The following is a 13,921-nucleotide window of genomic DNA, read 5'->3' as shown; positions in this document are numbered from 1 at the left end:
TAATTATTATAATTTATGATTATTCATATAATATTCTAATTTTTTTCCTATAAATATTAATATTATACTATGAATATTAATATTATTATAGTTGTTAATAACAATAATATTAAATACTATTATTATTAATATGATTATTTCAGTTTAGTTCAGCTCAATTCAGCTTTATTCAGTTCAGTTCAGTTCAGTTCAGTTCAGTTCAGTTCAGCTCAGCTCCATTCAGTTCAGTTCAGTTCAATTCAGCTCTAAAAACCAGAAAGAACAGGGCCCTAGTCCAAATCCAAATACGATAATATTCTCGCATTAAAACCGTCTCAAATGATAATTTACGAGCCCATATACTCTTAATTGGTTGCCTCATAAAACGTGGACCAATTGTTGATCAGATAAACCTCTTTCGTAAAAACCTAAAAAGCATCCTCCTTCGTCTTCTCTTCTCTCTATCTCAATCTAATCTAATTCCCCTTTATTTCTCCTCAATTTTACCTCCAATTTCACTGATCATCGACGCCTAATTCAGCAATTCCACATTCCTGTAAGAATCCTTTCACTATTGTTAGCTATAATATGTAGGAATCCCCAATTTTTTTTAGGGTTTTATGTTGTTGCATCGTCAATTCAATTTTTGTTAGGGTTTCATATACTTGTAGACTTTTTTCTATTTGTTAAAAATCGTATGATTAATCACAAATTAGTTCCGTTTCCGCTGTTTAGTTTCTCTGTTTACGAGCTAGGGTTTGGGTATAGTGCGAAAGAGTTGAATTTCGAATGATTGTTTGTTTTATGTATTTAATTTTGTGGACATATATGATTTGGTTGACTATTGTTTGGGCTAGTTGCTTTTAATCCGTGAGCGAGGCGATAATTGAGTGAGTTCTGTGTATCTGCGATAGATGGGGTAAAAATTAGCATGCCGGTTTAAGCATACTTTTACAAAACAACTATTGACGTGAGGCAGGAATTGGTCTTGAAAATAGCTCGGGCTGTAAATTTGGTTGATTTTGGATCAATTTATGGTCGTGGTAACCATTAAATCCTTGATATACTCCCTGCATCACAATTAAATTATCCTCATTTTCTCTAAGTCAACGGGGTAAAGTTGCGCTCCTTTACCACTATAACACCAGAAAAGTCGTACTATGTAAATGGGATGGAGGGAGTATGATGCTGGTGAGTAATTCCAATTTATACTGAAGACAACATAAATACACTAGACGCCCAATTTATTTACTAGTGACAGTTTGGAAGAATAAATGACGCTTCTCATGGATTGATATATGCCTCTGCATTAATAACCTTTTGGACGGTCGGTGTGTTTACTGAACAACAACGTTATGGTATGGTTTAGGATGATTCTCTTGACCCTTTTCTTCTGGGTATACTATTTTGCTTAATTACAAGTTTTACAACTTTTAGAACGACTTATGCTTGTGTTGCCTTTGACTTAAGCTGGTGTTGAAGTTGCGTTTTCTTTTGTTTGATATTGCTGCTTGCTTCCCTAGACATGCTGTGCGTTGTCTATAACATTTTACTTGGTTTGTATGTTTACTCTATCAGCTGTAAGAATGGCAGAAGCTGAGCAAACTTTTGTGGAGAACAATGAGCAGCAGAACTTTTCTTTACCAGATTCTGACCAGCATGAACTTACTGTTGATGAGTTTGACCAACATAACATTAGTGGTGATCTGCATGCTGAATACGCTTTTCCTGAAAATGATGCTGAGAACCAAGGTTTGGTTGGACATGAACAAGGTTTTACGGGCATTGAGCCCGAAAACAATTTTGAAATGATCTCTGAGCAGAATTATGCTGAAAATGAAAATGAGCAGACATTAGACGGAGAGGAGCCTGATCAAGGTCTGGATGGGATTGAGTTAAAACAAGAATTTCCTGAAAATGAAGCAAACGAAACTCATAGTACTCCTGATGATTCACATGTTGAAGAAAAGGAAGAACACGGAAACAGTTTGGTAGGCGTACCAGAAGAAAAGAAATGGCCTGGATGGCCAGGGGATAGTGTTTTTAGGATGTTGGTTCCTGGCCAAAAGGTTGGCAATATCATTGGACGTAAGGGAGAGTATATCAAGAAAATGGTTGAAGAGACAAGGGCCCGCATCAAGATTTTGGACGGCCCTCCAGGATCACAAGAGAGAGCTGTAAGTTTCATGTTTTAAACTTAACGTTGGCCGAGCCTGTGTATACTTATTTCATGGTTACTCGTTTTCAATTGTGATACATGCATATTTTTAGATAGGTCAACTGGCCACTTCCTAACTTTATTCCTTTTTAAATTTTCTATTAGTTTGGTAACACACTAATTTTAAAGATCATTTTGGTTTCACATTTTCTGGAATATCCCTCCCCTCTGGAGGGAGGATCTTTCCTGTTGATAGAATTGAACATCTATGAGGAAACTTCATATTGGAAACATTGTTTTTAGTTTTTATAAATCAAGATTTGGTAAATGGATGATTTGCATGCCTCATTCTTGTGCGATATTTACATGTCTATATATAGATATTACTAGTATTATCTTACTGGTGATTGCTTTAAATAATTATTAGGGAATTCACAAGGGTGGCGATATTGAGTTGAGCTACTTTATAATAATATGTGTTGATTAACTTATACGTTATCGCCTGTTTTAATCTACTAAATTCTTTTAATTAACCTACCAATAAGCTAAATTATGAAGATATGTAACTCTACACCATCGCCGCAGTGTGTTTAGGACTCCTATCTATGACGACATAATTGGTGCAAGCTGTATGCTCTCTTTGCTTAACACATCGAGACTGTTTCTGGATGATGATATTTGATAATAATTGCTCGACATTGTTGTCAATAGACTGCTGCTTCGTTATATAAGAATGGATATAATTAGTGAGCCATTGTACTTTAATTAATAATACTCTGAAGCTAGGGAATAATTATTCTTCTAACTCCACTGGCTGAAAAGATATTAAATACAACCAATATTGGAAATAAAATACTGTATGATCGCTCGAGCAGTGGAGAACAACTGTTCATTTTTCACTTTTGAAGCTAAAACATCAAAAATCTTAAACACAACTATTGGATCGTACTGATGAGCTTCCTGATAAGAAGCCCACCGACAACATGAAGACAGAATAAAGATGTAAATTGGTAAAACACTTCATGGGAACTGAATAATACAGGGGAGAGTAAATGTATTCCAGTAAGGGATAAGTAAAATTTGAAGAAAATCTGATACTGCTGCAATAACGAAGATAAGTGTGTGCAGGTGTGTTGGCAGTTTCTAAGGCTTCAAATTCGTTTTTGCTGCCATTCCAAACCAGAAGCATTAAAGATGCAGATGCTGAGATCAGCTGGGGCATTACAACTATACAAGTGTCGAAAAAGTCTTATTCTCGTATAAAGAGTTGTACTTTGTATGTATATACCAAACCAAGAAGCTTTGCACCGGCTTTTGGGATCAGTGTTCTTGACGACTGGGGTTTGTCAACCAATTTCACATTCTGGGGAAGAACTCTTATCATGTTCAGCACTTACATGATGCTGATTATCATTGGCCAGCGGAGAGGTGCATTTTGAGCTTCTTTTGCCCATTTCAGACCTAAAATCACAATTTCAAAAACTCACTAAAGAAACTTAATGTATTCAACTTGGGTAAAACTTATGGTAATAGAAATCTTAAAAGAAAATTAAAACTTCTAACTAAGGAATAATTAACTTCACATTATGTAATAATCAATATTCTCTCAATTATTATTTTGTTGTACTGGGCTGATGTTTCATTTAAAATTGAACTCTAATATAACAATGTGCTTCTTGTAGTAGGGAGATTCTTTTCATATAGACCTCTCTATTATAATAGCCAATGTCAAGAAAAATTACATTGCCCGCCATGATTAAATGATTATTAATAATACAAAAGCGGTTGCTAACTAATATGGATAATCGTTGATGGTAAAATGGCCATAACAGTAGAAAATGGATAAGTATTATAGGATATCTATTAATGAAAACCAAGGTTAGGTCGTCCAAATACAAAAAGGAACCAAAAGGGTTACACTTGTAAAAGGAGCAAGATGCCTACATTCTTAAGCTCTCAATATTGTCTACTAAGAGTAGAAAAGCATAAATTACGATGTGAGTGAAGCACTTTACTTAAACTAGACAACAACATAGTTCTTTGATCATGAGGAAATAGTTTTCTAACAATGGTCCTTTCACTGCATATATTGAACTCGCACAAATCTCTTTTTAGCTTGACATGGAAATTGATGAGGTCTCGGTTAGTATACGGTTTTTTCTTTCCTCTGGCATTGTTGTACTTTAACTTTTTCACCTGTACTGTGTCTTCAAAAAAATTTGTGTAGAATATTGGGTTCTGTGAAGTATCCTGGCAAAAGGTAAAAAGCTGTGAAACTTTGTTTCCTTACAGGTAATGGTATCAGCTAAGGAGGAACCAGATTCTTCTCTTCCTCCAGCAATGGATGGACTTTTAAGAGTTCACAGACGTATAGTTGACGGCCTGGATGGTGATACTTCTCAGGCTCCACCTGCAGGGACCAAGGTTTCAACAAAATTGCTATTGCCTGCCACTCAGGCTGGTAATTTGATTGGGAAACAGGGAGCTACTGTGAAATCAATCCAGGAAACTGCTGGTTGTATTGTTAGGGTTCTTGGACATGGTAACACTCTGATACGTAGATTTGACTTTTAATTATAGCTGTATTTGTTGGCAATAAAAAGATATTGTTTAGCATAGTCAAAATTCGAAGTTTTTGGGATAAAACATAACCTTTGCCTTGTGTCTCGATTTGCACGCATGCTTTTCCAGATTTCCACCTTTCTGCAAGTAGTTGTACTTCATTGTTTTAGTATTGTAAATGAGCTTGTTTTCCTGGAATTGCAACAGCGTTGAGTAATATTGGCTAATTTGTTACTGCAGAGGACCGTCCTGCTTTTGCTCTTCAAGATGATAGGGTTGTTGAAGTTGTTGGAGAACCTACAAATGTTCACAAAGCTATTGAATTGATTGCCTCACATCTGAGGAAGTTTTTGGTTGATCGAAGTATAATATCTGTTTTCGAAAAGGAGGTAGTCGAACATATAATTATTCAACAAAACATGTTGATTGCGAAGCTTTGGTACTGATTAAAACTCGTTATCTCCTTCTAGATGCAAGCCAGAAACGCTCCCATGGAGCATATGCCTCCGCAGCAAGGTATGTGGGGTCCTCCTCAGGCTTTTCCTCCGCATGCAGGCCATGGGCATGGATACGGACCTGGCCCTCAATACATGCCTCCTCCACCGCGACAACATGAGAGCTACTATCCACCAGCTGATATGCCACTATCGCTAGACAGGCAGCCTCACCAAGGAATATCAGCTTATGGGAGAGAACCCGCTCTGACTCCTCATGCTTCATCTAATGCTCAATCTGCACCACCTATGACCACTCAGGTTCAACTTTTCTAATCTTCCGATCTGTGTCTGTCAAGTAATCTATGTATGACTTTCTTCTGTTGATTCAAACTTAATGCCCCGTGGAGGTAGTTAAAAGGGATAAGATATTGAATGGGTTTGAGGAAGGATAGGCAGGCCAGTTATTATCATATCGGTGTCTCCAAGTCAAGAGCGGATGGAGGGGGTAGACTTTTGGAAAATTCAGTATGTACCTGAGATTTGGGAGCGTGTTAGGCAGAAGTGATAAATCAAGTGATTAGTACTCTGATTATGTTAGACTGAATTCGGGTTATGTTAGATTGAATGTCAATTGATTTGACCACAAACTCAATAAGCGAGACAGCTTTGTTTTTTCTTACTTTCTGACCCCGGACTCAAACCTTATGCCCCCATCATCCAATGCCTAATTTTATGGTTCCACCACTCCCTGTTGATTTGAATTAGATGTTATACTGGGGACAAGGGGAAGATTGGAGTTTTTTTTTTTTTTTTTTGTGGGTTTGTTCATTTCCTTTCACCCTAATTTTCTGACGTGTTAACTTCTTATACCAGGGTATACAGCACATGCAGGTTCCTCTGCAATATGCAGATGCCGTGATTGGTTCTAACGGTTCCACCATAAGCTACATTAGGCGTGCGAGTGGAGCCACTGTCACTATACAGGAGACCAGGGGTGTGCCTGGTGAAATGACAGTTGAGATAAATGGCACTGCTGCCCAAGTTCAATCTGCTCAGCAGCTCATTCAGGTATTTTTTTGGTGCATTTAGTCATTAACCATGCTCTCAAAAGTGAGGTTTTTACTGAGCTTTTATTTAGTTGTTCTTATGGTCATTTATACTCTCTTCTACAGTCCCATTTTCCTTGCTTTTTTTCAGGGTCGTTCGATGAAAGTGCCCATTTGTAAATTTTTGAAGTTTTAATAGTGCAATGTCTTTGTCACTCACACATTTTGAAATCAGTTGCCTTTTTTTCGCCAATGGTTCACCTCATTCATGCAACCACTCCCATAACTACTGCTTACCGTTTTCGTGTATCCTTGCCTCCATAGATTAAAAAAGGGAGTAATTTCATGTATTATCGTTTGAATGTCCGATTTTGCATTGCTTGCAGAGTTTCATGTCAGATGCAGCTGCAGCGGCAGCGGCAACAGCAACCGCAGCACCAGCCCAAGCAGGTGGGGCCACAGAACAGGGGTACAGCCAAGGTTATAGCACGTATGCTGCTCCGGCCGCCATGTATGGAACAACACAGCCTGCTGCTGCAGGACAAGCTGCTCAGCCTGGAGCTTACGGATCTTTGTATGGTGGTAATTATGGCTATTAGTCCCGTTTCTGGGTTCTCCGAGCTATTCCCTTAATAGAGTTGCATTTTGTGTAATTGATTTATATTTTGGCTGAGAACCAAAGATCAAAGTTCAGTAACTGTTATGATGTCGTTTAATCGTCTTAAGATTCGTAGTGCTATTAGACAGCTTTCCAGGTTTCTCTAGCACATGTACTCGTCCCTCTTGTTACTGGGGAAACTCGAGAAACTCAGTCTACTTAATGCAAATCAACACTTGATAAAATTAACTTCATGTTTTCCACAAATAACTGGCCGTATAAGCATAACCTATACATGACATATAGCTGATTGCATGATAAACATGGGACTCTGGGAGTAATTGCTTGCACAAAATAAAGCAATTTACCGAAATAATCACAGTTTCTCCATAATATATTCCCTAATCCCTATGTGTAACCCGATTTAAAAAACAATAGCAGGCCAATTGCCCAACGTGGGGTTCCCAAAAAAAAAAAAGCGGCAATCTGCATTCGCTTCAACTCGCTCAATTTTATGCATGTCTGGACTCTTGCATGCACTGGTAGATACAGTCGAAATTGTAGAACTGTATTCCCCTGTTCGCCTTGGATGTACTCAATTTGTTTTGAACCAAAATTAAGTAAATGGAGAAATGTGATGAAGAATGAGTCCACATTCACACGAGAGTATTTTTGTGGGGCACATCAAAATAAATCCAAAATAACTCCACAAAATAACTCTACTGGATCCGTAACCCGTATCAGTGACTTAGTAGTTAGTACTGATAAATAACCACATTAACAGGTAACCGGAAGGCGAGATTTCTTTTTCTCAAGAAAGCAAGATTCCTCGAAGCATCCAACCAACCTTTAGATTTTGGAGAAACCCCATAATGAAAAATGTCTAACCAGTACATTATTCACTGAAAAATAGATACAGGTTGTACTCGGCACTGCACTACTATATAACCGCTAAAGTTTCTCCTGTTCATGATTTTTAACTCCTAACTAGAACTAACAAATGTAAGTAACTGAGTAACTGACCCCTCTCATAATAAATAGTCTGAAAATACTGAACTATAGGTTATAAGCTGTTTCATATACACTTGACAGGACACAGGTTGCCTGCCAAACACAGAAAACTGCAAATTCAATTAGCTGCAGCACATGTAGTTCTGAAGTGTCCAGTCTGATTGCATCGACTACAATGCACAACCCGTTTCTCACGACCACGATCTTCAGCCCTAACCCGTTTCTTCCTGGGTCTGCCAGGCAGCCGAAGAGACTTGGGAGGGTTGATAATCACTTGTGAAGAGTTGCTTGGATCCGAATCCTCTTTAGACAAATCTTTCCAAGAGGACCTGTCAGGAATAGGATGTATAGTCTGAGAGTATGTTTTCCTGTAAGTCGCAACTGTAAAACAGCTTTCCGTGAATCGATGAACATTCTGCCTGCAAGAAAGCAGGGCAGCCACGGCATGTGCACAGGGCAGCCCGAACAGTTGCCATCCCCTGCAAAGACAACAACGGTTTCTGATGTCCACGATCATTGTTCCTTGATGGGATATAATCTCAAACTCGGCTTCATTAGCTCGAAGCACTGTGAATGACTGAGCAAGCTCAATTGCCTCTGCCACGCGCCTCTCAGCGTTAGGAACAAGTATCGATGTCCATTTCGTGCTTAACTCACGCCGTTCATTGAACCAAGTCATTAGCTGCCTCCTTATGGACTCCAACATTTGAATGATGGGAAGGCCAGAGGCTTCAAGAAGCCAATTATTTATAGGTTCGACAGCGTTCGCTGTCAATTGGCCAAATCGGGTTCCCTCGAAATAGGCGGTGGCCCACAAGCGAGGTGGAATCCGTCGGATCCAATACCCAGCTTCTTGGGATAGCTCCTCAACCTCTAGAACTTTCCCCTCAAATTCAATTATAGTGAGAGCATGAGCGGCTTCCCAAAGAAGATTGGTTAGCAGTGTATTGTTGAATTCCTTATGGAAACTATCGCTTAAATGGCGCAAGCAAAATCCATGAAAAGCAGTCGGGAAATTGGCATCTACACCATCAACAATGGCCTTCTGTCTGTCTGACAAAATGGTCAACCTAGGCATGTTTTCAGTATTAGTATCAAGCAAAGTGCGAAGCTCCGATAAAAACCACAACCAATTCTCATCATTTTCCTCATCAACCACCCCAAATGCCAAAGGAAAGCGAGCACCATCCCCATCAAAGGCAGTGGCCAGTAGTAAAGTACCAAGATACTTACTCTTCAAATAGGTTCTATCAAGCCCAAGCAGCGGCCTACAAGCATTCAGGAAACCAAAAATCGATGCTTGATATGAAATAAAGAGACGTTGGAAACAGTTGTCCACCGGGTTACCATAAACCAATGCAATGCTACCCGGATTAGTGCATTTGACTTGTTCACAATACTGAGGCAAAACCCGGTACCCTTCTTCAACAGATCCCCGCATGGCTGCCATGATCCTCTCCTTGCCACGCCACGCTTGCTTGTACGACAAGGTAATCCCGTGAACTCGGTGGATTTCTTCTAAAATTTCCTTAGGCTTGCAGTTAGGGTTCTCCTTGAGACGTTGTTCAACTGATTTCGCTACCCACTGAACTGAGGCTTGCTGGTGACCAAGATGGGCTATCCCATTGCAGGCATGAGTGCCATGGAGAGTTCTTATAGTGAAAGTTGGAACCCCAGGGAGTTTTGCAGCATGTATACGCCAAGGGCATCCTGTAGCTGCACATCGAGCAGTGAACCGGGTCTTGTCAGATTTTATGGTCTGAATTTCAAAGTGGAGAGCAATAGCGGCGTCTCTCAACGCTCGACGACAGCTCCCAACATCTGGGAACTCTTGGCCCACATGAAGCTCATACCCAGGCACAATATCAAGAGAACGGGCCTGAACAACAGACCTACATGTTATATACTCTGGTTGTCGAATTCCCATATCATCTACAGTTTCAATTGACATGTCATGGTTATGTTCCGCGTTTAGCTCCATATTCTCACTGAGGTGTTGATTGTCAGAGACAGACAACTCATTGGTTTCTACTAAAGCCAGTTCGCGGTTATGTGGAGAAAAATCAGGACCTTCTTGATCAGATTTACACTTCATTTGCAATTTATTACCTTGCTCAAATGGATCTTCTTTACTATCTTCATTCTCTTGAGTCTGTTCTGGAGCCAACCTCTCACAGTCATCGGCTTGTCCTAAGCTAACTTCCCTTTCATGCACTTGTTCCAAATCCATATCACTCTCGTGGGCTTGTCCCAAACCCCCTTCATGTTTGTGGGATTGTCTAAATCCTAAATTATGATCATGATTATGGCCAAGCACCAAGTGTTGGTCGTGGCCTAAAGACAGTCTGTGATTTTGCCCAAGTATCACCTCATTGGTAGCCATACTTCCTTAATGTCAGTAGGAAGCTTTACAACTAGCACTGATCGTTACAATGGTGATAAACTACCCTCGCCGACAATTATCTGTCGAAAAAAATTGCATAGATCATTAAAAAATTTGATTAAAAACCTGTCATGGATCGCTAATCAAAACGACAAAATGCTCAGAAATCCCTTTTTATAGAAAAGAATGAACTTTGATATGCACAATGGGGATTGCAATTTGTAATTTTAATGTTTCATGGCAATAATAATGATCCACTCACTGAAGCAAGCATTAACTCGAGGTAAAAGTAAAACGATGGACAAAAGGAACCATTCCGAAAAATCTACAAGTTTTATCCAATCTACTGTATAGTCGTTAGCTTATGATGGATTAGGGAACGAGGTCACAGTAACTGGCAATGTTGACTGAAATCTGGTAGCTAACTTCAGTTTATTTGGCCAAACCGAGCATTATGAGCTCAGATGGAGTGTCCTAGTAAAATCAACTCTAGGTATTCCGAAGGGGAACAGGTGTACATTGGAAAAAAAATTGAAACAGCTGAGTAGAAGTAGAATACCAACGAAACAAAGGAACCGAATGACCTAGTAAGTTAATCAAGCTAATATTTATTAAAAACCATTATGAAGATTAGTGAACACTGAACACAAGCAAACTTCATAATTGCATTTCTCTATCTAAAAAAGATCGTTCAATCCGTGACGCATAAGTAGAACTAAGAAAGTTGGTTCAGCATAAAATAAGTTCACAACCCTTAATCCAACCACATATTCACTACAAATGTAGCAACTCATTCATGTGAATGTTAGAAGGCCCAAACCTAAGATATAACAATTGTACATTGTGAGACGGTCCCCTTATATAAAAAAACACTCCTTTGATAGTAATCACTGAGTACTTAACCAACAAAAAGACCGTCATATTCTATAATTTGAGACAGTCCTAAGTTTGTAAATGAAAACTCAACTTTCAATTAATCAATCCAGAATCAAAAACACCAAACCAACCTCAAATTCTAAACTGAGCTTCTCTCAAAACCCAAGAAATCGAACAACAAAAGTAATAATCAAATTAGAATCCCCAAACCTAAGATATAACAATTGTACACTGTGAGACAGTCCTCTTATATATTTAAACACTCCTTTGATAGTAACAACTGAGTACTTAAACGATAAAAAGACGGTCTTATTCTATAATTTGTGAACTAAATCAACTTTCGATTGATCAATCCAGCATCAAAAACACCCAAACAAGCTCAAATTCTAAACAGGGCATCTCTCAAAACCCGAAAAATCAAACAACAAAATCAATAATCAACAAAAAATACCTCAAAAAAGTGGAAACCCTAACTCAAAAACCCACACCACAATCCATCAATTCATCAATCAATCTCAATAACCCATCAATTCCACTCAAATTCCCAACTGGGTTTTCTTCAAACCTGCAAAAAATACCATAAAACATAAAAAGTTACAATCTTTGAAAAATCTAACACAGAATATAATCAATCTAAGAAAAACCCATGAAAAAATAAAAGAGAAAGGGAGAAAAATTACACAAAAATTAGTTGTTGATAACTGTAATTTGAAAATAAAGAGGGAAGAAAAAATTGGCGCGTAAAAAAAAGAAGAAAAGGGTAATGAAGGAAGAAAATGGAGAGAAAGGGGATTTAGAAGGGAGAGAAAGGGTGAATTGCAGGGATGAGATGGGAATTGCAGGTAGGGTTTGTGTTGGGTGATTGAGGGTATTTTTGTCATGTTTTGGATTTTGTTTTTATTTTCTGGGTTTGGATTTACACTATTGCCCCTTTTGGGAGTGTTGGGCTATCTATTTAATTTAGGTTTGAGTAGCCCATTGTGTGCAATAAATTTGTCATACCCCCTCGATTCCGCCCAATTATTTAGCACGATATTTGTGAGGGTTAAATTAATTCAGCTTGTAAAAAAAAAAAAAAAATTATATAAATGAGTTGTAGTTATAATAGTGTGTTGTAATGTGATGATTATAATTAAATTTTTTTAAAAAAAAAAAAAAAAGGTTTACTATTCAAAGGACTTTTAGATTAAGTTATTTTTATGTGAACCTATTTTTATTATTAAAAATAATTATAGATGATTATTATGAAAAAACATAATCTAACTTAAGTCATAATTTTAACGGTTTTTTCCCATGGTACCCTCGAACTTTGGCAGATTACACATGGTACCCCTCATTTTAAGTTTCTACATATGATACCCCTGTATTTACCTTTTTCTTTCCCAGAATGCCCCTTGCCCAACTTCCGTCATCATTCCGTTAGTCCTCTAACTAATGACCCCTTTTTTGGTTATTTAATACACTAATAAGACATAAATCATTAATTTATACAATAAACTAACTTCAATATCTAAATCCCAACCATCACTCCCCCACCCCACCCCCACCATGCTCAGACGACGTCGCCAAACCAGTCCACCACGCCACCATTATATCAACCATCAACATCATCTTTGATCACCACTACCCACACCAACAATAACCACCACCATCAGCCGCCAACAATAACAACATCACCAACTCACAAATAACAATCACCACACTAAAAAAAATCCAAATCTGAAAAAAATCTCACCAGAAAATAGTAGAAAGGCGGCGACATCACCAACCGCCCATTCTCCACCTTGTCTCTTCCAACCATCAACAATCCTCAGATCTGTTTGTTTTTTTCATAATAAAGGGTGACGACGAGTTGCACCGACGATGGTCGCCTGAACTCCAGGAGTGTCGACGACAGGTGGAAAAAGAAAGGGGAGGAGGAGGTTGTGCGTTGGTGAAGGTTGTGCGATGGTGATCACGGTGTTGTCGTGTGGAAGGAGTACAGAATGGGAGAGGAGGAAAAGGAGAGAGAGGCGACAATTGTGGGTTGTGGACTGGTTTGGCGTCGACGGCTTGGTGGTGGTGGCACGGTGGCGTCGACTTGGCGGTGGTGCAGTGCGGGAAGCTGTTGGCAGTTAAGATGATGATGAAGGTGATTGGTATGGTGGTGGGTGAAAGAGGTTGCTTTTTGGGGTAATTTTGAAGAAGATGGTGATAATTGGTTTAGGGATTAAGATATATTAATGTTAGTTTATTATAAAATAAGGATTTATGTAGTATTAGTGTATTAAATAACAAAAAAAGAGGGTTATTAGGCAGAGGAGTAACGGAGTGATGACGGAAGTTTGGCAAAGGGCATTCTGGGAAAGAAAACGGTAAATACAGGGGTACCATATGTAGAAACTTAAAATGAGGGGTACCATGTGTAATCTGCCAAATTTCGAGGGTACCATGGGAAATTTCCGTAATTTTAATGTGGGCCTATCATATGTCAATCAATTGAGCGGAAAAATTGTGACCAAATCTTAATCTTTTAGTTTAGTAGGATTGGGTTAAAAAAGGTTGTCGGGATCACTTGTCCCACTTTTATGTCCCATCTTGTGTCCCATTTCTTTAAGATCTTGACACGTCACATTTGAAATAATAAAAGTAGTAATATTATATCTCAAAGTGCTAACGTGTCATTAAGAAAACTAATGGGACATAAGATGAGACATAAAATGGAACAGAGAATCTGCTCTAACGTTTTGTAAGGAATCGTTGAGATTTTTTAGAAAAAAAAGATAAACACTACCCTTTTATTCTCTGTTTCTTCTTTTCTCTCTCCAAATTCTCCCAAAACCAAATTAAACTATCAAATTAAAACAAAAAAATACAACATTTGATGATTGA

The 13,921-nt window shown here is 38.5% G+C and overlaps 2 protein-coding genes across 2 annotated transcripts; one reads left to right on the top strand and one right to left on the bottom strand.

The window, feature by feature from the left end:
* The first annotated feature begins 328 nt into the window (after positions 1-328).
* Positions 329-6,948, top strand: LOC141647211 (flowering locus K homology domain). The gene is made up of 7 exons (XM_074455324.1): positions 329-535; positions 1,558-2,156; positions 4,430-4,679; positions 4,940-5,088; positions 5,170-5,454; positions 6,010-6,204; positions 6,569-6,948. Exons 2-7 carry the CDS (start codon positions 1,566-1,568, stop codon positions 6,779-6,781), a joined length of 1,683 nt encoding a protein of 560 aa, XP_074311425.1. The 5' UTR covers positions 329-535; positions 1,558-1,565; the 3' UTR covers positions 6,782-6,948.
* A 657-nt stretch (positions 6,949-7,605) lies between these two features.
* LOC141647210 (uncharacterized) lies at positions 7,606-11,976 on the bottom strand. Its single transcript, XM_074455323.1, has 3 exons — positions 11,731-11,976; positions 11,502-11,615; positions 7,606-10,254 (listed from the first exon to the last, which is right to left on the bottom strand). Exon 3 carries the CDS (start codon positions 10,172-10,174, stop codon positions 7,910-7,912), a length of 2,265 nt encoding a protein of 754 aa, XP_074311424.1. The 5' UTR covers positions 10,175-10,254; positions 11,502-11,615; positions 11,731-11,976; the 3' UTR covers positions 7,606-7,909.
* Positions 11,977-13,921: the final 1,945 nt, after the last annotated feature.

Source organism: Silene latifolia, chromosome 3 (assembly GCF_048544455.1).
Source record: "Silene latifolia isolate original U9 population chromosome 3, ASM4854445v1, whole genome shotgun sequence".
NCBI lineage: Eukaryota > Viridiplantae > Streptophyta > Magnoliopsida > Caryophyllales > Caryophyllaceae > Silene > Silene latifolia.
The sequence above is the reverse complement of the archived record's forward strand: the minus strand, read 5'-3'. Positions and strand labels throughout refer to the sequence as shown.